Source organism: Ambystoma mexicanum, chromosome 11 (assembly GCF_040938575.1).
Source record: "Ambystoma mexicanum isolate Mex_15411 chromosome 11, UKY_AmexF1_1, whole genome shotgun sequence".
NCBI classification, from domain to species: Eukaryota; Metazoa; Chordata; class Amphibia; order Caudata; family Ambystomatidae; genus Ambystoma; species Ambystoma mexicanum.
In genome coordinates this window covers 778,816,546-778,840,067 of record NC_090934.1, presented here as the reverse complement: position 1 = coordinate 778,840,067, position 23,522 = coordinate 778,816,546, and the positions used below count along the sequence as shown (strand labels likewise).

The window sequence follows — 23,522 nt, the reverse complement described above, 5'->3', positions numbered from 1 at the left end:
CTTATCTCAAGAGGGGAATGTGAGCAGTAATGATGTTACACAGAGGTCTACAATCACAAGTGCTCAAGTAAACTCTTGCACTCAAGGTTTCTTTGATAAATACTTATTCATTTATTTATCTGTCAGTTATAAAACATTCATAAGAAGGAGGCAATATAATCACATACAAATATACTTCAATACTATTTCAGAATACTTTTCAAGAGGAGTAAAAGGCAAAGATTATCAGAACATGGAAGGTTACAAATATTCTTAGACAGTGTAAATACTTCGAGTTCACCAGAAGAGTCAATTCAATTCAATAGGCTAGGCCAAAGTCAATGGGCTAAAGTCTTGGATAGGATAAAGCGGTTCAGGTAAGTAAACAGTATGTCTCTGCACAAGTTCTTGGAAGTAGTTTGTAAAAAGAAGAATCATATGTTGCGTCACAAGCAAGTTGCAAAAGTTTCAAGCACTTTCACCGCGAGAGGTAAGTACTCTCAGGGCCTCATTACACGGTAGGCGGTAAGGGTTAACGGTCACCGGTAATGGTACCGGTGACGGTTAACCCTTACCGCCTTACTACGAGGTCCCTTAGCGGGTTGGTACTTTAACGCCTGCTTTTAGCAGGCGTTAAAAACCAACCCGCTAAGTGACCTTGGTGCCAATTACGGCACCGCAAATTTGCGGTACCGTAATTAGCACCTTCCCCATTCCCATTATGCCCTATGGGGCAAAAATGGGAATGGGGAAGGGCAATGGTGGAAGGGGGAATTACCGGCCCCGCCAACCTTGGAATAGGGCGGTAATTCCCCTTTCCACCAAGGCGGTGCCGGTATTTTACTGGAATGGACCAAGATGCTATTAGCACCTTGGTCCACCGACTACCGTGTAATGAGGTCCTCAGTCTCATTTCACAGTACATTTCAATGAAGAAAAAGATGCAGCTGATGACTTCTGTTCCTGGCAGTTCCTGCAGATATCGCTGTTCCTGTGCCTCAGTCGTGGGGACAAGAGGGAGGACGTCGGGGGACTCCTGCACTGCACTCGGACTGGTCAATGGCAAACTTCAATTCTGGTAGCTGTAAGTAACGCACACAAGCTGGTGTCCCTCTCCATGGTTATATGGTTTCCTGCAGCACTCTGAGGAAGATGAAACCAGCTCTGAGATAGGTATCGTGGTGGCTTAATGTTGAGTTGATTGGTCCCGCCAACTCAAAGGGAGAAGTCGTCCTTGCAGGGCTTTTCTGTCGACGTGAAATTCGCAATTCAGACCTGCAGCAAGGCTTCACCGGGCGAACTAACGGCCCAGGAGTTGCAGCAGCCGTCCTCTTCAAGCTCGTCTTCTGTTCTTTCGTTCCAGTGGTCGACTCTGCCTTTCAAGCCAAGAGACTCGACTTTTATTCAGTTCTCCCTCATTCATTCCAGCCTAGCTGTTACTCACCCAGCAGGGTGGCTGTCCTTGCCGGACAGTCAGCCAGCCAATCACCACAGAGTTCATTTGGGTCTCTGTAAAGACTGTAGGGGGGGATCTGTGCTTCTGCTCTCTAAATGGAAATAGAAGCAGTCGACGGTGCAGGCGAGAGCGTCCTTGGATCAAATGTTACTTAGGCAAAGGGAGCACGGTGGCTCTGGTTGGCGACGGCCGTTGTCGACGTTGGTGGACAACAGTGTCCGGGCGATTCTCCTTGTGATTCCGCAGCCATCCCGGTCTCCGGTCGGCAGCCTGTCGTAGGTCTGTCTACCAGGGAGCTTTGGCAAAGATCAGCTGGTGCACAATGGTCCCTAGTAGCTTGGGAAGAGGGCGCCTTACCAGGTCCTCTATGGGTCAGTCCTTGGAGACACAGCAGCTTTCAGAACGACTAAGTAGAGCAGCAGCAAGACTTCTCTTCCAGCAGGGCTTCAAGGTTAAGCTTCAGTTTCAACTCCAGTTTCTCTTCAGCTTCTGAACATAAATTCTAGCAATGAGAGGCCGTCCGATATACTAGTTGATTTCCCATGCATTCTGTTGGGTCACACTCAGACAACCAATCGGTCAGAGGGGCATTCATGCGGGCAGGCAGCCAATCAGGTGCATAGTGCATTCAGGCCATTCACTTCTCTCCAGACACCCACAACAAGTTATGTGTATTGGGACAAGTACCAAGCCATTCAACACACCACACTGCATTTATACCAGTTTCGGGCAGGGCAGTCTCAGTCATTGTGTTAAACACCAGAAACCAGACATCCACAACAGGAAGTGCATATTGGTCACACACTCCATTCACCCAGGTCCCATCCACAGGGTGTACCCACAACATACAGTCACTGGGAAAGCTTCAGCCAGTCTGGCCTGGACTTCACAACAATACCATATATGGAACTTCCACCCAACAGCCAGTCAAGGGGAGGGACAGAGCCAGGGCTTCCCAGGACTTTGGGAAAACAAGGTAACAGGCAATGGAAAGCAAGAAGCCACAGGGGCCATCTTGTTTCCTATCAGGAATCAACTGATTCCAATCGCAGGGCCTGGGTATCCCAAAACGGAGGATACTCAGAGCACCTGTCAAATTCAGCATGGACCTGCCACCAGCCCATAACCTGCTCTGTGGGCCACTCACAGGTGCCCAAAAAAATACACTAGGGGCACAGGGTTGTACCCCCACCCATGGCTGCAACAAGGGTATCCCATGGGTCTGTACACCAAACCACAAGAGAGAGCTGCACTGCCAGGAGTCCCACATGAACTCCTGCACAGAAAACCTGACAGAACACATAATAAAAAGCAGTAAAGGACAAGGATACAGAGGTCCTTTCCCTCCGATGCATTTCCAGCATCACAGTCTCCTAGGAGACTAAGCACAGGGAGTTTTGGGCACCTCCCTCACTTCCTGCCCACCCCAGATACTTGGGCGCCAGAGGCGGCCTTCACTCCTGAAGCCTGCCAAAGGCGAATTAACAAAGAGACCAAACCTGGTTTGGAAAGCAGAGCAAAACTCTAGAAGGACCCTTCCACAAAGAAATGGCGAAAAAAGAAGACTGGGACCTGTTTTTACAGAGGGGGCTCAGACGCCATCTTGAAAAACATGGCTAACGCTACCAGCGCTCGTGGTCGGGAAAATCATGGTAGTTTGTTGTAAAACCACTGCCACCAGCCATTCTGAGAAGGAAAGGTAGCATTTGACTGCTACATGAGTATCTAGACACAGGGGATACTAAGTAACCCCTCCAGCACTCTATTGTAAAATAGGGTGTGCTGCGTCTAGGAATTTAAAAGACTAGTAAAGTCAATTTCACTTTACTGACTCTGGGAAACAGTAGTTTATCCCAGAGTAGGTATTTAAACCTTGGGAAAGCCTAAAAAGGTTTCCCTGTGCCACTGCACTAAGGGTGCTGTGTGACACAAATGAAAAGATGATGCCTATGGAGTTGGTTAGACTCCATAACCAAAAGAAACAAACACAGAAAACAATTAGAATTAAAAGTACAAAGACCCAACGTTCAGCAAAAGAGCTGGGGGTGTCTACGGTAGGGAGGAATTGGCACATTTATGAGAATTCTCCCTAACACTCGTCCCCCCACATGAGGATTTAATCCCCACCAGTATGGATCTCCTGTTTCAAGTCGGTTAAGTGGCCTGCAGAGTACACCAGCACCTTTTTGTAACCCTTGCTATGGCACTTTTTATCAGGTGTTTTCATCTGTAAGCTATATGACCTACAAATCCTGTTTGGTACATCTCCTTTATTTATGCTATAGGGGATCTGATCTAACAGTCCCTCGGAAGTTGTGACAATCTCTGAACCTACAATAGGCTTTTTCAAAGGGTCCTTGGAAAGGAATCCCTTAGATCTAGAGGTGCCTCCATGGTTCCTCACCGTCTCTCTCACAAGAGCAGGTTGGGTCTCGGGTATCTTGGTTGGAGGGGCTGTGGTCAAGCAACGTACATGCTTCCACTTCCTCTGAGATCTGGCTTTACCTGGTTTAGAAGTTTCCCTCCTTACACTAGGATTTACATTGGAGTCTTCAGTAGAAGATCCAACAGTCTTAAGATGTTTAGCCTTAGACCTATCTTTCCTGTTTTTCCACCAGCTTTGAGAATGATCAGTTCTCACAGGATCTAGAGAGGGGTCCAATTTGTCTATCCACCTCTTCGTCAAAACCAGGGTGGGTCAGAGACTTTACAACTGGATGGGCAATGCTGGAGATTGGTTGGGGCTCCCATCTCCCTACTATTCTAGCCTCAGATTTGGCTTGGTTAGAGGTTAACTTATTAACACAAGGGCTTACAGTGGGGGTCTCTGTAGAGGTTCCCACAGGCTCAGAGTGGTCTCCGAAGGTTGCCTCTCTAGCCAATTTGGTTTGGGTCCATTTCCTCTGACTGGGAGGCCTGGGGGTACTGAACACTACTCCTAGAGTTTTTAAGTCATTCCCCAACAGGACTTTCCCAGGGACCTCATTCTGAATACTCACAGGAATCCTCACCGTCATATTTTTATACTGAATGAGAGCTGGTAGAATTGGAACCAATTGGACAGGGCCTCCAGCAAATCTAGTGGGACTATTGAGTGCCTTTACAACATCCTCAGCCTTGAAAAACTTTCATCCACAACTGTTCTGCTGGCCCCAGTGCCTCTCATGGCAGGGGTGTCCTGGCCATTTACAAGAACACTGTCCATATAATACCTTTTGGAGTTATCTGGAATGGAGTTATGCACATCTATATTCTGTTTCTTACCCAGACCAAGGGACTCTAAGGGTACACTGGCTTGAACAAGGGTTCTTGAGCCAATGACAGGCCTACTATTCGGGTTTTGAGGGTTCAACAATCTTTCAATCAATTCACTTTTCTTTCCTTTAACATGGAGATTCCTGACCTTGCACATTTCTTTCAGTTGCTCTACTGTTAGAATGATCAGGGCTTCCCGTCTGAAGTTATCCATATCTGGCATTATGACAATTGCTTTTCTAGTGGTGCTTAGCCTTGTGAAGGTTACTACTTGAACAAAAGTAAAGCATAACTCTCAATGTAACAACTCTACAATTTATCTTTACCGCTTGCCACCAGTGTTAGGAAGAGTTTGTATGCAGTCCCCATTGGGACCACTACACACAATTAGGACTACAGGTGTAAGCAAACCAACCTTTGGTATAAGTCTGTACTACACAGTTATTGTAGCGGAGCTGAGCAGCCAGGCTTATCTCAAGAGGGGAATTTGAGCAGTAATGATGTTACACAGAGGTCTAAAAATCGCAAGTGTTCAAGTAAACTCTTACACTCAAGGTTTCTTTGATAAATACTTATTCATTTATTTATCTGCCAGTTATAAAATATGTATAAGAAAGAGGCAATATAATCACACACAAATATACTTCAATACTATTTCAGAATACTTTTCAAGAGTTTTAAAAGGCAAAGATTATTAGCACATGAAAGGTTACAATTATTCTTAGAAAGTGAAAATACTTTGAGTTCACCAGAAGAGTCAATACAATTCAATAGGCTAGGCCAAAGTCAATGGGCTAAAGTCTTGGATAGGATAAAGCGGTTCTGGTAAGTAAACGGTAAAGTCTCTGCACAAGTTCATGGAAGTAGTTTGTAAAAAGAAGAATCATATGTTGGGTCACAAGCTGATTAGGCCTGCGAGTTGCAAAAGTTTCAAGCACTTTCACCGCGAGAGGTAAGTACTCTTAGTCTCATTTCACAGTATCTTTCAATGACGAAAAAGATGCAGCTGATGACTTCTGTTCCTGGCAGTTCCTTCAGCTCTCGCTGTTCCTGTGCCTCAGTCGTGGGGACAAGAGGGAGGACGTTGGGGGACTCCTGTACTGCACTGGGACTGGTCAAAAAGCTGGCAATGGCAAACTTCAATTCCGGTGGCTGTAAGTAACGCACACAAGCTGGTGTCCCTCTCCTTGGTTATACGGTTTCCTGCAGCACTCTGAGGATGATGCAACCAGCTCCGAGATAGGTATCCAGGTGGCTTAGTGTTGAGTTGATTGGTCCCACCAATTCAAAGGGAGAAGTCGTCCTTGCAGGGCTTCTCTGTCGAGATGAACTTGGAGATTCAGACCTGCAGACGGGCTTCACTGGGCAAACCAATGGTCCAGTAGTTGCAGCAGCTGTCCTCTTCAAGCTCGTCTTTGGTTCTTTCATTCCAGTGGTCGACTCTGCCTTCCAAGCCAAGAGACTCGCCTTTTATTCAGCTCTCTCCCATTCATTCCAGCCTACATGTCACTCACCCAGCAGGGTGGCTGTCCTTGCCGGACAGTCAGCCAGCCAATCACCACAGAGTGCATTTGGATCTCCTAGGAGACTAAGCACAGGGAGTTTTGGGCACCTCCCTCACTTCCTGCCCACCTCAGACACTCGGGCGCCAGAGGCGGCCTTCACTCCAAAGGCAAATGACCAAAGAGACCAAACCTGGTTTGGCACGCAGAGCAAAACTCTAGAAGGACCCTTCCACAAAGAAATGGCGAAAAAAGAAGTCTGGGACCTGTTTTACAGATGGGGCTCAGACGCCATCTTGAAAAACATGGCTCCCGCGATATAACGCTACTGGCGCTTGTCGTCAGGAAAAAATCTTGGTAGTTTGTTGTAAAACCACTGCCACCAGCCATTCTGAGAGGAAAGGGTAGCATTTGACTGCTACATGAGTATCTAGACACAGGGGATACTAAGTAACCCCTCCAGCACTCTATTGTAAGATATGGTGTGCTGGGTCTAGGAATTTAAAAGACTAGTAAAGTCAATTTCACTTTACTGACTCTGGGAAACAGTAGTTTATCCCAGAGAAGCTATTTAAACCTTGGGAAAGCCTAAAAAGGTTTCCCTGTGCCACTGCACTAAGGGTGCTGTGTGACACAAATGAAAAGATGATGCCTATGGAGTTGGTTAGACTCCATAACCAAAATAAACAAACACAGAAAACAATTAGAATTAAAAGTACAAAGTCCCAAAGGTCAGCAATAGAGCTGGGGGTCTCTAAGGTAGAGAGGAATTGACACATTTATGAGAATTTTCCCTAACAGACTGGAAGGGGGGAAGGGGAAGGAGGGAAGGTCTGTGATGTGGACCAAGGAGGTGAAAGAAAATGGATTCCCCTTGTCAGGGGGGAGCAAAGAGTGCACAGGGGCAATCCACTCACTGTGCTGGTGCTGCACCTTCAGAGCGGGCGGTCAAATGGGGTGTATCATGGGTGCAGCATCATGAAAGTGTTTTACAGTAGCAATGCTGGCATACATTGTGGGCACAGATATCATGAAAATGATCCTTTATACTGTTGGTGCACTGGCACCAATTGAATTGTGTTTGATGGGTTACCCCCACAAAACTGACTGTAAATTGAACGGGTCATGCACCATTTTTTAAAAAATAAAAAACGGTACTGAAAAATGCACCATTTTGATGCACCATTTTTAGTTTTATTTGTATTGGGATCCCTCTACATTAAGTATGGCTATCTCTTTACGATCAGTCGCTTTTGCTAAATCATTGTAAATATGAATGCCCGTCACTGAAAATATTCCCCAGCCGCCACTTGATCGTGAATCATTCAGAATGCTTGCTTTCTCCTTGAGCCACCCCCTCCCGCTCAGCCCCCCCCCCCTAAGAACTGAAAGCTGCCAATGCAACTAATGAGGGATAGCTGGCTGGATAGCTGGAGGCATGAATGGATGGATGAGTTGATATAGTCAGTCATAGGCACAGGCAGACAGATAGCCATGTTCAATGTCTGTTTTGTTTTCAAACATATACGAATCACAGGTTTGCATATTTGAAATCCGCCTCTAATGTTGTCACTCAAAGCACCTAGTTTTACCTCTGAGGGATGGGCGGCGCCATGATGCAGGGTTGCCGGGCTGTGAAGGAGCAGCTGCAGCAGGGATCATGTTTGGTTATCAGCCTGGTGCAGGAGTGGCGCTCGCGCTCTGTCATCACGCTACAGTGCCTGTGGTTTGAGAGCAATGATGCTGTTGATTGATCCATCCCACCTAAAAAATATAATCATAATTAGTGGGCTTATGCTTCAGCTTAACAAACAGCCCCATTCGGAACCGTGTTTAAACTAAAACACAGGAAAGCTGGCACTTGTCTTCAGTTTTATTAAGCTAATCTTCTTTAAGTGCAGTTCTTGTTGATAGTATACAAGGATTACGTATGTTTTGGTGTACACAGATAATTACGTAACTACTTGACCACGTGATATATTGATAATAGGACATGGCACCTTTTTTTCGAAGATCTTCTTAAACCACACGTTTTCGGAATACTACTAGCAGCCCTCATAAGGTATATATTCTCTCCTGTATTAAAGAACAGGGAAACGCGTGACAGTTCCTGATATTACAATGGATTGACATTTCCGTGTGTAATCCCTTCCTTTTGGTTAAATGGAACCATATACATGAAAGGAATAATCCCAGTAGAACCGGAAGGGTCATTGGAAAACACAGGTTTGACCTCTTACTCTTGTGACAGGAACATGGGTGGGACCCTGTCAAGAGAAGGGGGCAGTTGAGGGAAACCTTGGTCCACAGCTCAGTGGTGTGTTTGGAGACATGTATGCCAATTGGTGCCCTTCTTGCTGGGCCAATACCTATCAACCTCTGTCCTGGCCAGATAGCTTTTTCTATTTTTCGAACAAGCAAGCAGCTGAGCCTTCAGAAATCTGTCAGGAATCACAGGCTCATGGAAGAAATGCCATCTGAAAGGAAGCTCAGACTTCAACTACCAGAAGGCACCTGTGCTCAACCAACAAAACCCAGCCTGGAGTCAGAGAAATGGATTCCATACCCAAATGAAAATAGACTGGAGTTTCACCTTCCTAAAATAAAGGAGAAACCCATCCCAAGAAACCCAGATGGACTAACACTGAGCTTCGGGGGCAGCCACTAAATAACTGTAAATAGCTGGAGACTGCAGGGGAACAGGAGAGAGGCTGACACACTTCCCAAACCCTATTCGCTTAGAAACTCATCCAGAGCTGAAGAAAACTCAAGAGCAAATGATCAGTCTAAGCCTATCGCTACCTGCCAGACAACGGCACCTGAAAAGGCATAGGGCTAGACAGCTTCTTGAACATTTCCAGAGGGAATCATGCCCCCCTGGGAGTAGCTTAGGTAGACATTGGCCAAGGGGGTCAGCTGGCATGGAGAGCCAATGGTGCGAAGGGAAACTCTCAAGCAGGAAAGGCTGGGCTATAAAAAGCCAACAGTTCCAGTCGCGTGAATTGTGCTTGGGTGAGGTCAGGAGCAGAGGTGGTGGACCAAGAGACCAGCAAGGAGGGTGTAGCAGGTGGGGAGGGAATTTCCAGAGACAGTTGGAGTGATTTGAGAGTGAAGGAAAGATGTTGGATCTGAGTGGGTGGTACCAATGGAGTTGTATGTGAGTGCATAAATAATAGACTGATTGTAGGGAGTTTTGAAGGGAGACTAGAGCCAGGGATAAGTTTCAGAGTGATTGTGAGCAGAGGCGTTGCTGAGGGGAAGGGGGTTGGCCTGAGGGGGCTATAGCCCCAGGTCTTTTGGTTGTAGCCCCGGATAGAAGCTCGGGGACTACAACCAGAACGGTAGCTAGCCCCTAGTCCCAACAGCCCCAACATTAGCTTAGCCCCAGATCTTTTCCAGATGTAGCAACACCCTTGATTGTGAGAAAGGCTGTGTGTAAAAGAGAGGGGGCTTGAGAGGCAAGAGGTTAGAGGAGGGGTAAAAGTAGGAGTAGTGTTGGGGGCAGACAATCAAAAGGGCCTTGGATGGCAGATATAAGAGGAGGAGAGAGATTGGCAATGCCAGGGGACGGATTGTGGGGAGAGAAAGGGGAGATATAGAGAGGAGATTGAGGGGTAAAACCAGGAGGCAGAGTACAGGAAGAGGGGATAGAACAGCTGGAGGATGATGACAGGAAAAGCAAGAGCGAACAGTAAGACCAGCAGACAGAATGTGGGGGGAGAGAGAGAGAGAGAGAGAGAGAGAGAGGATGTGAAAGATGAGAGGAGACAAGTAAGTGATGAGAAGCAGAGGAGTTGGCCATCAGGCAAAGTGACAGAGCAAGCAGGCTACCCCATTAGGTCCGATGACAAGTCTTTGAGGGAGTTAGTCAGATAACGCTAAGGCCTTTGGGCCTCCATAAGATGAGGGATAGAACCAGATAGCAGGGGTATCCTGGCTGTAGTTAGCCAATCTGGCAGAAATGTTGTGGTGGAATAAGAAGCCTGGGCTAGGGAAGTGGGAGCCCACTGTAAGGTTGAGGATAGGATGCAGGGATCACCCCTAGAGGGAGAACCCCAATTTCCTTGCAGATACACATTTTTCTAATACAAAGTTGAAACTATATAGCTGTTGTTGTAAGGCTGTTGAGCATCTTGTCAATCTCTAGTGAAAGGAGAGCAATCCATCTGCCCACACTCACCCAGCGGCAGAGGGAGGTTTAGAGGAGCACAATAGTTTTGCATGGGACACCAGTCAATAACCTGCATGCAGTGGTGAGGACGTTCACATTGGGGTCAGAAAGGAGACTTAGGTGGGGCAACAAGCCTTAAACACCGCTTCACCGCTGCTTCCCTCTCTCTTTTCTTCTATACATATATCGAGAGCCACGTGACTTTCAGAAAAAATTCAAAGACCCGGATGTTTAACACGCCTAATTACTACAATCCCGGATGCATCTGACGGACACTCTAAACTTGTAATCCCCATATTAACATCTTCAACACTACACTCAAATGCACAATACACAGAAGTACTGCACTTCCCATACACAGCGCTATAGAGACTCGTCCCTTCAGATGTCAAACCAAACCGCTACATCTCTAAAACCAATTTATATACCACATCCCATGGCCTCTGCATCGTAGCACCACAAACACATTGGGAACCCTTCTGGAAACATATGCAGCTGTGCCCAGGACAGTTTAACACCTAGAAACATACCCACATGCAGACCACATGCCAGGGTCCTTCTGGTCTGATGAACAATAAGGCTATCTAGCATCTTCCTTTCCCTCCCCATAAGCTAGCTAAAGCAAGGGGAAGTGATGCAAGGTAGGAGAAAACAAGATGGTGGCCACTTCAAGCTTTGCAAACGCATTTTGTCCCTGGTAGCTCTGACTTGATTGGGTTGTTACCCCGCCCCAAGAAGGATTTACAAAAAAGTAATTGCTGACCTAGTTTGTTGCCTTTCGCAAAATTCGCAAGGTGGTCTTTTACCTCTGACCATTCAGCTTTGCCCTTCTGGTGTTCATAGCTGTCCTCCCTCCATAATGTTGAAGTTGTCACATTCAAGTGACTCCACGGATACCGCCGCTTCCCTACATCTGACATATAACTTATTGCATGGTGGGTGGGACAAATCCGTATTCTGCCACACGCATTGCACCCAATAAAAAAGACAGATGTGGTATGCTGTGGCCTTAGATAAGGTGCACCAAGGGTATTAAACACACACACGCATGACAGCATGGAAAAGTCAGTATGCTTGTGTTCCCGTTCAAGAAAAAGCCAACTGCCTAAATGTAATGCCTACAACCTCAACCACACAAGAATCACCTATGTTTGATGCCTCTTCCCAAAGATACTGTTCTGGGAGTGATTGTTGGCCAGACTTGTTTATAGCTCAAAGGGTATAAGAGATCTACCTGTTTGGGAGTACAATAGAGGAGAGCCCTGACCAATGTTTCCCATTAGTAGCTGGTGAACCATGTCAATATAATCTATGCACCGATTGGTGCGTTTGCAAGCCTTACCTTCCAGTAATCTCTATCACGTTGTGGCGTGTGCCTCGTGCCGGTCCCCAGCATTCTTCCGCATATCGTTTTTTTTCTTTGGGCAGCCATGGAAAGGGAGAAAGGACTACATGTAGTCCCTTCGCCCTGTTCCATAGCAGCCATTTTTTTGTATACCTTTTTTTTTATTTGCTATAATGGCCGCCATGGAAAGGGAGAAGGGACTACATGTAGTCCGTTCTCCTGTTCCATGGCAGCCATTTTCTTTGTTTACTATTGCCGCTATGGAAAGGGAAAATGGAGTACGTTTCCCAGTCCACATCGGCCATTGTTTTTATTTTCGGGATGCAAAACACGACGTGTCTTATAACTGAAAACAAACCTCCATCAGTACCCCCTTCTAACGGGATAGGGTACTAATGGCAATAAGCCCCTCGACGGGGCCGTTGCCGCCTAAGGTAACGCCCCTGCGTCAGGTTAACTATGGGCGCCAGGGGCATTATCTGACGCAGTAATGCCCCTCTGGCTCGGGGCTATTGCCTAATTGTTCCACATTACAGCTCATTGGTGTCAGTACTTTTATTTCCAGATCACCACCGGCAGAATGTGAAAATTGTTTTCAAGAAGCTGGAAAAACCTGAACATGACATCTTTTGCTGCTCTGTTCTTTAGCTACCTGTCTGGCAATACATTCATTCAGATTGCTCAGCTTCCCTAAAACTGTCGCTTCCTAGTCTGTCTGTGGAGAGCTATTCTTGTTAGGTTTTAAAAATTGTGCTCTTCATATAAAATACCAACCACATCTATCTCACAAAGAAGACAGGAGGAGTCCTCCCTGTCATCCAGAAGACCTCACTCAAATCCATAGACCTGTTGACCTACCACTTCCCGCTCACAACTATTCCAACAGATATTTCCCACCTGATCTACAAACAACCTCAGATCAATAATGGCATCTTCAAAAAAATCTCCACCCTCATCGCAACAGTAGCTGTCAATAATTGTCTACTTCTTTCACAGAGCCCAGAATCTACCTGCAAATCAAGCAATCAAGAAAACAAAATAAGCTCCATTTGAACTCCTGGACCAACCTCAAAATCAAACAACTCATAATAGGATCAACCCACTAGAGAGGCAGCACTCCCACCATGGAATTCACTGAATCCTCAGATACCAAATGCCTTCCACCCCAAATGTAACACTGTAATCACCACCACTTAGGCCACATATCACACACTCCTTATCTTTGACGAAGTGAACCACTGCCTTCTGGTCATGCTTTATGTCTTTGCTGCATTTCAAAATGTCTCCCACAAAGCACTACTCAGAACCCTCTCCCCCTACCTTGGATTTGATGCATCAGTCCTACTTTGTCCTACCAAAAAACGCAGGCTTTCTCAGAGAGGGATCTGCAAAGCCCTATGACACAAAGAGACCGTTAGAATGTAGCAGGGATCTGCCCTTTCCCCAGTCATTTTCAATATCTCAATATCAAAATCCACCAGCATACAGATATGACACAGTTATACTTGGATTTCAACTGCATTGACGTCCTTCACTGCTGCTCCCTTATTCAAGAATAGACATTGGGGGCCGTACTGAAACCCAACCAAACCAGGACACAGTTCATCCTCTCTGCAGGTGCCACCAAATGCTTTTAAATCCAACATTTTCTGACAGAGACCCCCCAGTTTCACCATCGACTGTCACCTCTCCCTGAAAATACACATTGCAAAGAATAAATAGACCGACTCCACAGGATCAAGTACTTCATCCCTGCTTAGGACTTCCGAACCATTGTCTAAGCCTTGACGCTCTCCTATCTGGATTGTGCCAATGCCCTCCCTGCCGTTGTTCCAGCTGCAACATTGGTGCTGTTCAAAGCTGTCGTGCATGCTGCAGCTCACCAGAAGACTAATACATTTGAACACATCATTCTAAACCTAAAGGAACTTTACTGGCTACCCATTCAAGCCTGGATCACCTTCAAGATGGCCAGCATCACCTGCAAAGCATTAATGGCCAAGCCACTGATAGCTAGCTGCAGAACTCACTATTTCAAGAGAAAAACAAAACACAACACCAGGATCAAAGACATTGTCGGAGTAGAATCCAAGAATGCATGAAAAAGACTGGATTTAAATTTCAGGCTAATTCACCAGAGGGTACTGGGTTGTTTATACTGGACACCAGTGCGTATGCATAAACTTGGACTGGTTCATAGTGACTTGTGATGGGGTTGCGGTTTGGAGATGGGTAGTTTGGTAAATATGTTGTGGGAGTGTACAAGAGTATGTGATTATTGGAAGGCTGCATTAGATAGGTTGGACCTGGTAATAGGTATATCTTTTCCACGTCTACCCATTTCATCTGTGCTGTTATCAAAATCCAGAAGATGTCCTGTAGCTTGGACAAATAGCCAATTGATAGATGGGTCATTGATAGTAGCTATCAAACAAATAATGAAAGTGTGGAAAACACGGAAATAAACACAGGTAGATTTAACAGTGGTTGGAGTTAAGGTGTCAGGACTCCCTCTCTCCTGCGCACTTGCTTTTTGCTTGTTGCTAGATCTACCTGCAGCCTTAATCCTGGTTTGTCTAGGGACCAACTCCAACGTTCCTGTTTGGTTAAAAGCTTTGTGGGGGTGACAAATCCGTGGATTGGTTTGGCACTGGTTGGATATGTTAGCCCATAGTGTCACAGTTTGTGCGAGTTGGTTAAATCAATGATCACGTCTAATGTTTTGTCATTACAAATGTTATTTATTTCTTGGTTGGTTGGCACCAAAAAGAACATCATTGTATTAATGAATGACAATTTTTTTGACATGGTGAAAAACAACACAGCTGACGCGCGTTTCAACCTTAGTCTTTTTCAAAGCCAATTAAGTTTGAAAAGTGAATTCCGGACAGTTGTGGGCTGATCCTCCCAGGTAAGGGCGTCAGGGGGGCTGGGTAGCCAAACGGTGCCGAGGATCAGCCCACAACTTTCCGGAATTCATCTTTTTTTTTTTGATCTGATTTTCATCCAACTTCTGTTCCCACTTTCGGTCCTTACTGATTGAGCACATACTGGGGTTATGGTCTTCAAATTTGCTTGTGAAGTGTTCCATTCATACAGATTTGTTGTACAATTAGTTTGAGAGATGGAGATTTGCTGGGTTGGCACATTTATCAAGCTCCAGAAATGTTTAGAGTTGGACTCAGTGACTGAATTCAGCATATCTTTGCCATCTATAGTCAATGTCTCCGCTCTCCGCAATCTAGACCAATTAGGATGTTTATTTTGGAGTGATTTTATTTCTTTTGCCAGCACATCTTGGAGCTCATCTTCTCTTTGTAGCTTACATCTATCTTGGCGTAGTTTTCGCTTACGATCTGCTGTTTCTTGATTGTATCTATGCTGATGTTTGGAAAGTACAAATCCATGTTGTTTAATAAGTGTATCTGTTTCCCATAGAGACTCCACAAATGATCTTGGATGGATCTGTGATTGTGTCAAATGATTGTCAAAGCTTTTTATTTGAATATCCAATTTCTTATTCAGATGGATACCGTCTTGCCTGAACCTGATTACACGATTTCCCCTTTTATTTACCAGAATTGAGCTATCATATATATCCCTTGCACAAGATATTTTCTGGACATAAAAGGATATTGAGAAAGGGATATGGTTGCTTGAACCTCTGTTCACTACTCTACATTCTTTTCAGTATGTAAATAGATGTTCTGACATTATAATGTAGTCAATGGTGGACAACATCACACCACTCCTCCAGGTTTTGGCTGCGGGAATATCTCCCTCAATGGCACCATTTGCTATACGCAGGTTCCACTCCATAAAGAAACTTGACCACAAACGGCCATTTCTAACTGACATGCCCCTATAGATTTTTCCAGGACCTATCCTCAAACAATCAATGTTTAAGTCACCGCTAGAAGAATGTTATCATCCGGATAGTTTATGCAAACATATGACAATCAGACAAGTCCTCCAAAGAAATCAGTCAAGTTGGAATGGGCAGGGTGCCAATAAATACTTATTATCACCAAGGGGAACTGGAAAGAGAATCTTGCTCAGATGAAAAAAATCAACCTTACTGCAAGAATTCCCTGCCTTTTTATCAGCAGATGTTATGTCGAGGTTATACAGGAATTCCGTATCATTATTAACATTCCTCCCGATGGTCTACCCACAGTCGACTTTTGAGCCCCTTGATGCAGTGATGTAAAACCATCTAATTGCATAGATGCAAGGAGCCATGTCTCTTGCAATAACATGATATCCTGCTCCTCGAAGATGTAAGTCATCCTCTTCTCCTCCCTGAATGAACTAGAACCTCACGTATTCCAACTGACAACCCTTAAACATTTCTTTACTGAAGGAAATCATCAGCCGCAGATAACTTCTGGAAAACCTCTGTAATAATTCCTGGTAGAAGATCAAAGATCTTCTTTTTAGTATTCGGACCCCTGCCCCTCCACCCCCCATTTTATCATCAACAACCTTTCCACTCCTTTGTGGGTCCCCTTGTTGAGTAGGACTCACAGCTCGAGATGAAGGTTGTACATGAGGTGATGCAGAATCAAAGTCCATCAGAGGCATATTTGGACACACTTCCAGTCCCACTTTCATCAACTCCTCTGCTGAATTCAATAATGCTTTAACACCCAGTTGCGTCTTCATGATAACTTCCGCCACACATGTTACTTGATGGTAGGGAAAACAAATCTAATCAATATCCAGCGAGGATAGAAGGTAGAGATCCGGTATTTGTTTCGATAATGGCAAAATTGTTCCTCTATTGAGGCTTCCTTGACCTTTAGTAGGGTTTTTCCTTTTTAACCATAGTCTCGGTATTGCAAATGGGTTCAAGCTTTTTTCCGCTTTGCCTTGATCCTCATTATGCAGTTCACCCCCTTCCTTTATACAACCCATGGGGTTCTTAGATTTAATTTCTAATTCGGTCAGAGGTTCATTATTTCCTTGATGCTTGTCAGTGGCCTGATTATACCCATCCTGAGCAGGTACTTGTGCCGACCCTGAACTTTCTTTCACCCCCCCCCCCCAGGTTTTCTTTTGCCACTTTTGAGGGACCATTCAGTTTCATCTGACTTTTCAAGAAAATTGGAGCCAATCTGAGAGGTTTCTTGACCTCCCCTTTCGGATCTACGGTTTGGAGGCCCACACTGACCTTCTTGATCGCTTGGTCAGGCTGTGATGTTTCCGGAACTAAGCACGATTTCCCTATAGCATCGTCTGATCCTTTTATGGAATCCTTTATTTTTTACTTTTGATAGGTTCTGTGTGTATTATCTGGGGACTCTTTGTCTGCAATTTTGTTCAGAGCCTTAAAAAACTTCCTTTTCCCAGATACTTTGGTTTAGCTTGTTTCTTGTTCTTTGTTTTCTGTGGGTGTGTCTTTGGGATCAATTTGCCCTGATCAAGTGCATTCTTTAGCATTGTCTTCTTTATTTTTTCTTTATTTTTCCACAGTTTCTTACTATTTTCCCTCTTTGCAATTGGCTCTTTTTGTGACACTGAGTGAAGGATTGATCCATTCGAAATCGAAGCCACCTCAATTATCGACTGGAGCTCCTCTCCTGTCAATGTTTTATGGACGTTTTTAGCAACCGCGACCAATCCCTAGTACTTTTTAGCATCCGACATGGACTTGTTTTTTTTATGGGGATTTGGGTAAAGCTGCATCGCCCAATTGGCCAATCTTATGAATACTTCCAATGTTGATTGAGAAAGGGGGGTATCATCTAGTGGGATGAATTCAATAGGCACTTCCAAATTAGATCCTTTCAACTCATTTAGGGCAGTCCCCATACATTTGACTTCTGTTTTAGAAAGTCCAAATCTTGGTCAAATTTGACCAGGTATACCTTAATTTCCTTCCCCATTGATATGTGTTGCCTAATCTCATCCCTCAAGAATGATATGTCTTTTACAATGGAAGCATTTATCAGGCCGTTCAAGCCTATCATTGCTGATTGCCACGCTCCCACCTCCTTTGTCAATTCGAGTAGCATCCTTGAGTGAGATTGAACTTCGGACTTTAGGGGTTCAGACACACTAACTAAAGAGTTTAATACGAAACTCAATGCCAATAGTGTGGACTCTGATGGAGCCTTAGGCAGTTCTGGGATGCTTTGATCATAATTTTGTGGATCCATGGCATCTCCCTTCTCTTTCAATTCACATCTTAAAAGAGGAGGTTCCTGAGGTTCTATTTGAGTATCCATAGCATCTGGAGCTACCCTTCAATCCTCCGGTCCTGGGAGTACTCCATTATGTCCACTTCTGCAACCACACTGGCTGTATCAGCATTCGAGTGCCCCCAACTCAGCCCGTCACAAACGGCACTATCACTAAGTGCTCTTTTCCTAATGACCCCCTTTGAAATCGTCTTTTTAATGGACGAGGTCGATTATGTGTAGTCCAGATTTTTCTGCAGAATTTTTGCCATTTGATAGGAAGAAGGGTAAGGACTTGATGTTAAGATTTGCATTGTATCTCTAGTGCCCAGGGCTGCTGTCCCATCACTCTGGACACGATGGATTAGGGGGTGACACATGGATCTTTTGGGTTCATGGGCCCCTGACCCTGGCATGTTGTAAGTCTCTGGTGCCTTCAAATCGTCCCTCCAAATGGAACTGACTCCTCCACTGCCACTCCTTACGTTGTAACACATTTACACCCAACTTAAATATTGAGTTATCAGTATGCCTGAAATGGTTCTTCCAGATTGTTTCGGCGGTGTATATGGGTATATTAAGAGTCTTTTCATAGAGAAGTTTGTTTTCTCAATACAACGCTATTGCAGTTCTCATGTGTTCATATACTGCACCCCTGCCGTAACCAGGGCCATGCCTGCATGCGCCTGCACCGATCAACAAATTGCTTTCAATTTACTTCCAGTGACCAAATGTCAATGTTGAATGTCAAGAGATTAATAAACCGAATATAGCATGCGGCTTGCGGTACACTGTAAGCAGATAAGCAGATAAGCAGATAAGGAGATAATCACTAACACAGAGCTTACTTCTGCTTACCCGAGTAAAATTTTAGCGGGATCCAAGCAGGCTGCCTGTTTCCGTACGTTCTGTTCCGTCTGATGGGACACTGTTTGCACTTCAAGTCCCTTGAGTAATTCGGGTCCAACGGGAACACACGGCAACAAACTCGCCGCACTCGCTCCGCTCTCGCTCCCAGTGGGGGATTATAATTAATTGAACTCCGCCTTCCATAAAAACGCAGAGACAGACTGCTGTTTGAAGATAGTGTCGCCACGGCAACACACTCGCCACACTTGCTCCGCTCTCGCTCCCAGTGGGGGATTATAATGAATCAAACTCTGCGTTCCATAAAAACTCAAAGACAGACTGCTGCTTGAAGATAGTATCACCACGACAACATACTCACCGCAGAACCCAATCTGCTGGTTTTTAGCTTGGTAAGGCTGTATAAATCACATACGAGACCATGAAAATCGCAGCCGTGCGCAGTATAAATCTCGATAATGTAACATAACATACAGACATACAGACATTGTTTGTGGAATGGCTGGAGTCCTTCCCTTTTGCATGTCTTATGTGCTTATCGCTTGGGTGAAAAAGTGGACAACACACTGAGCACACCCTGTTTTGGATAATCTTATTGCGTATTAGTCATATATTTTTTATCAATAGATTGTAACCAATGTTAGGAAAAGTAAAAGTGCGGGGGAGAGGTGCTCAGCCTTGGTACCTAGGCTGGAGATAAAGGACAAAAAGAGAATGTTTTCCTAATAGGAAAGCTTCGTCCCCTGCACACTATCTGGAAGGCCAGAGCCTAATGGTGATTAGAGAGTTAGGTGGTATGTAAGGCAGGTTACCACCCTTATTTAGCAGAGATGAGAAGCCTTTTTAGGCATCTTAGATATATTTATATTAGGAATTTCACCAATGAATTAAATTTGACAACTTAGAAGATAAATTCAAAAACAATACAATTTATTATTCATACAGAATAGTTGGCCCAACGCGTTTCGAGTTGCAAAGACTCTTCATCAGGGGCATGTTTTCTTTATCAATAACATTTCTATAAAGAGAAGAGACATTTTTAATTTAAACAATATATTACATTTGTCTAATCAAGAAGCAACTTCAAAAAAACAACTCAAATTTGAAGACATCTCAAAATTACATGATGACAGCCAGTGCCTAGACTTAAAGTGTGCAATACGTAGTTCTTATGAACATCATAATTTAGAATTTCTCATAAACAAATATAACCTACCATTTGTGTGTATTTGTTTCTATAGATTGATATAGATTAGGAAGCCAAACTCTTAACAATCAGAAAAAAATCTCAATATCCTAATTATTTAACTCTCTGGTGCTTTTTGACTATTTGCACCACTGAAGGCTAAAGAATTTGGATGACACAAGTCTTATTAATTCAAAACAAAGAGATAAAGTTCCATTGTCACCTAGGGATCTTCTTATATATATATAATAAGCTGTTATAAAATCTTACCCCATTAAAAATAGCCAAAGAAGATGGAATGTCTTGTATGGCCATAGATGGTATTTGTCTTGTGGTAATTTCTCAAAGCTTTTCACTTATTCTTGACCAGGGGGGAGTCCTAGTCTGCATCGCTATAGTTAGAAAAAAGAGAGAATCGCTATCTAAATACAAAGAATATTTGTTGCTAGTTCTCAAGCCTTAGTACAAGTGAAAGACACTTACAATTCATGGGTCTTTTATAGTAGTCCAGTAGTTGGAGTAACCAGTCAGATGTCACTGAATATCCTATCTGGTGTAGAGCCCGTTGGAGAAAATTATTCGTAAACATTCTGTTTCCAAGGAGGATACCCTGTGGAGCCAAGGTGGAGGAGGTAAGTATTCAGTAGTTACAAATTTTCTAGCAAAGTTTTTGGCCATAATGCAAATTAGGCTATGTAGCCAGGAGAGAATAGGTGAGTATAATATTTTATTTTGATACAAAAGAAAAGTGCAAGTAATAGGTTGGTTATGTCAAATAAACTTACTTCTGTTTCTATTTTCTAGATCCCAACGCGGAGCGGCTTCCAGTCTGACAAAGGCTGGGAAGGCGTCTGCCATTTTGGAACCACAAGTGTCTTTATGTACGTTTGTACCGTCTGACATCACTCGCGCATGCGCGAGTGACGTCACTGTCATCCTTTTGGGTATGTGACGTTGTTCGCGCACGCGCGAGCAACGCTTAAGTATTGTTATGGAAGCAAGAAAATGTTTGTCATATTAAGGTGTAGCTCACAGAGAAGGATGGTATCATACCTCTCTGTGTGTTACGTAGCTCTTGAATTTATGAGAACAACTACGATTGAATGGAAAAAATGTATGCCGCATTTGCTAATTATTCTGACTATGTGACGTGATTCGTGCATGTGCGAACTACGTCATCAAGGTTTATTTATGTATGTGTATGTCACTCGTGGAGGAGTGAGATGGCACTATTGTAAGAAAAACAGTTGTAGCATAGGGTACACTTGGCAGCCAGTATCTAGCTGGAATCTTACATTGAACGCTTGACATCAAGTACACATGTTGATCTCTTATGTTAAAACGGACTGTTACAAATCAGCAGAATTGCCTGCATAAATATGGGTGCTTGCCCAATAGTAAGTAAAGTATCATACAGTCACAGTTAGAGTCATCACTAAGTACATGCCTGCACGTAAGAATATTTCAAATTTGATATCTTGATATAAACAATTTTTCATTTTTTTCTTGTTCAACATCCAAATGACTCGTACTCTGAGCCTATTTGACAATCTTAGAGCATTATGTTATTACTATCCCAACTGTATGGGTGTACAATCTTCGTAAAAAGCATCTAAAAAGCAATCTCATAAAAATCCTAAGAATATTGGAAATAGACAATGTGGATAATCCCCCAATCGAGTAGGACTAATTGAAGTTTTTGTTCTAACTGTGTTAACCCGGTAGGGATAAGGTGTATTTGATGGGAGAATTTAAAAACCACTACAACCAACATTCATCAAGCAAAAAGCAGGCACATACCCATGCCTCCATTGCCAACATTGTAACAACATCATTAAAGGAGACTACGTACGACATCCCAAAACAGGCAAAACAATCACCCTGAGACACTATGCCACATGTGACAGCAGAAATGTGATCTATGCCATCCATTGCCCATGCAGAGTCTACTATATAGGAAAAACCATCAGACAGGCTAAAGAAAGATGGACAGAGCATAAGTCTTCCATTAGAACAAAGAATATCAAATCTCCTGTATTTAGACATTTCAGAGACCACAACCACAACATTTCACAAATGAAAATGATTATATTGGAAGTACTGCACCCACTCCCAAGAGGAGGTGACCTACAAAAACAACTTTCACAAAGAGAGCTATTTTGGATCCAACGGCTTAACGCCATGACCCCATTAGGCATGAACAAAGATTATTACCTTGGACCATTCCTCTAAATTTTTAACAACTACATAATAAAACCTATTGCTTGTATCTGGTCAACTATTTAGGCTATTATTGCTCCTTTGTTTTTTAAATTCCCCAATCAAATACACCTTATCCCTACCGGGTTAACACAGTTAGAACAAAAACCTCAATTAGTCCTACTCAATTGGGGGATTAGCCACATTGTCTATTTCCAATATTCTTGGGATTTTTGTGAGATTGCTTTTTAGATGCTTTTTACGAAGATTGTTCACCCATACAGTTGGGATAGTAATAACATAATGCTCTAAGATTGTCAAATAGGCTCAGAGTACGAGTCATTTGGATGTTGACCAAGAAACAAATGAAAAATTGTTTATATCAAGATATCAATTTTAAATAATCTTACGTGCAGGCATGTACTTAGTGATGACTCTAACTGTGACTGAATGATACTTTACTTACTATTGGACAAGCACCCATATTTATGCAGGCAATTATGCTGATTTGTAACAGTCCGTTTTAACATAATAGATCAACATGTGTACTAGATGACAAGCGTTCAATGTAAGATTCCATCTAGATACTGGTTGCCAAGTGTACCCTATGCTACAACTGTTTTTCTTGCAATAGTGCCATCTCACTCCTCCACGAGTGGCATACACATACATAAATAAACCTTGATGACGTAACTCGCACATGTGTGAATCACGTCACATAGTCAGAATAATTAGCAAATGCGGCATACATTTTTTCCATTCAATCGTAGTATTTCTCATAAATTCAAGAGCTACGTAACACACAGAGAGGTATGATACCATCCTTCTCTGTGAGCTAGACCTTAATATGACAAACTTTTTCTTGCTTCCATAACAATACTTAAGCGTTGCTCGCGTGTGCGCGAACAACGTCACATACCCAAAAGGATGACAGTGACGTCACTCGCGCATGCGCGAGTGACTTCAGACGGTACAAACGTACATAAAGAGACTTGTGGTTCCAAAATGGCAGACGCCATCCCAGCCTTTGTCAGACTGGAAGCCGCTCCGCGTTGGGATCTAGAAAATAGAAACAGAAGTAAGTTTATTTGACATAACCAACCTATTACTTGCACTTTTCTTTTGTATAGAAGTAAAATATTATACTCACCTATTCTCTCCTGGCTACATAGCCTAATTTGCATTATGGCCAAGAACTTTGCTAGAAAATTTGTAACTACTGAATACTTACCTCATCCACCTTGGCTCCACAGGGTATCCTCCTTGGAAACAGACTGTTTACGAATAGTTTTCGCCAACGGGCTCTACACCAGATAGGATATTCAGTGACATCTGACTGGTTACTCCAACTACTGGACTACTATAAAAGACCCATGAATT

At 43.8% G+C, this 23,522-nt stretch overlaps 1 protein-coding gene and 1 long non-coding RNA gene across 2 annotated transcripts in view; one reads left to right on the top strand and one right to left on the bottom strand.

Annotated features, from left to right (window-relative positions):
* The window catches only part of LOC138503738 (uncharacterized), a 278,195-nt gene that overhangs the window by 61,776 nt on the left and 192,897 nt on the right, over positions 1–23,522 (top strand). The gene's annotated exons all lie outside the window — the stretch shown is intronic.
* Positions 1–23,522, bottom strand: part of C11H11orf16 (chromosome 11 C11orf16 homolog) — a 251,596-nt gene that overhangs the window by 198,647 nt on the left and 29,427 nt on the right. The window contains exon 2 of the mRNA XM_069623695.1: positions 7,785–7,956. Coding sequence (XP_069479796.1) covers positions 7,785–7,951 — 167 coding nt within the window. The 5' untranslated portion in view covers positions 7,952–7,956. The remainder of the gene's footprint in view (positions 1–7,784; positions 7,957–23,522) is intronic.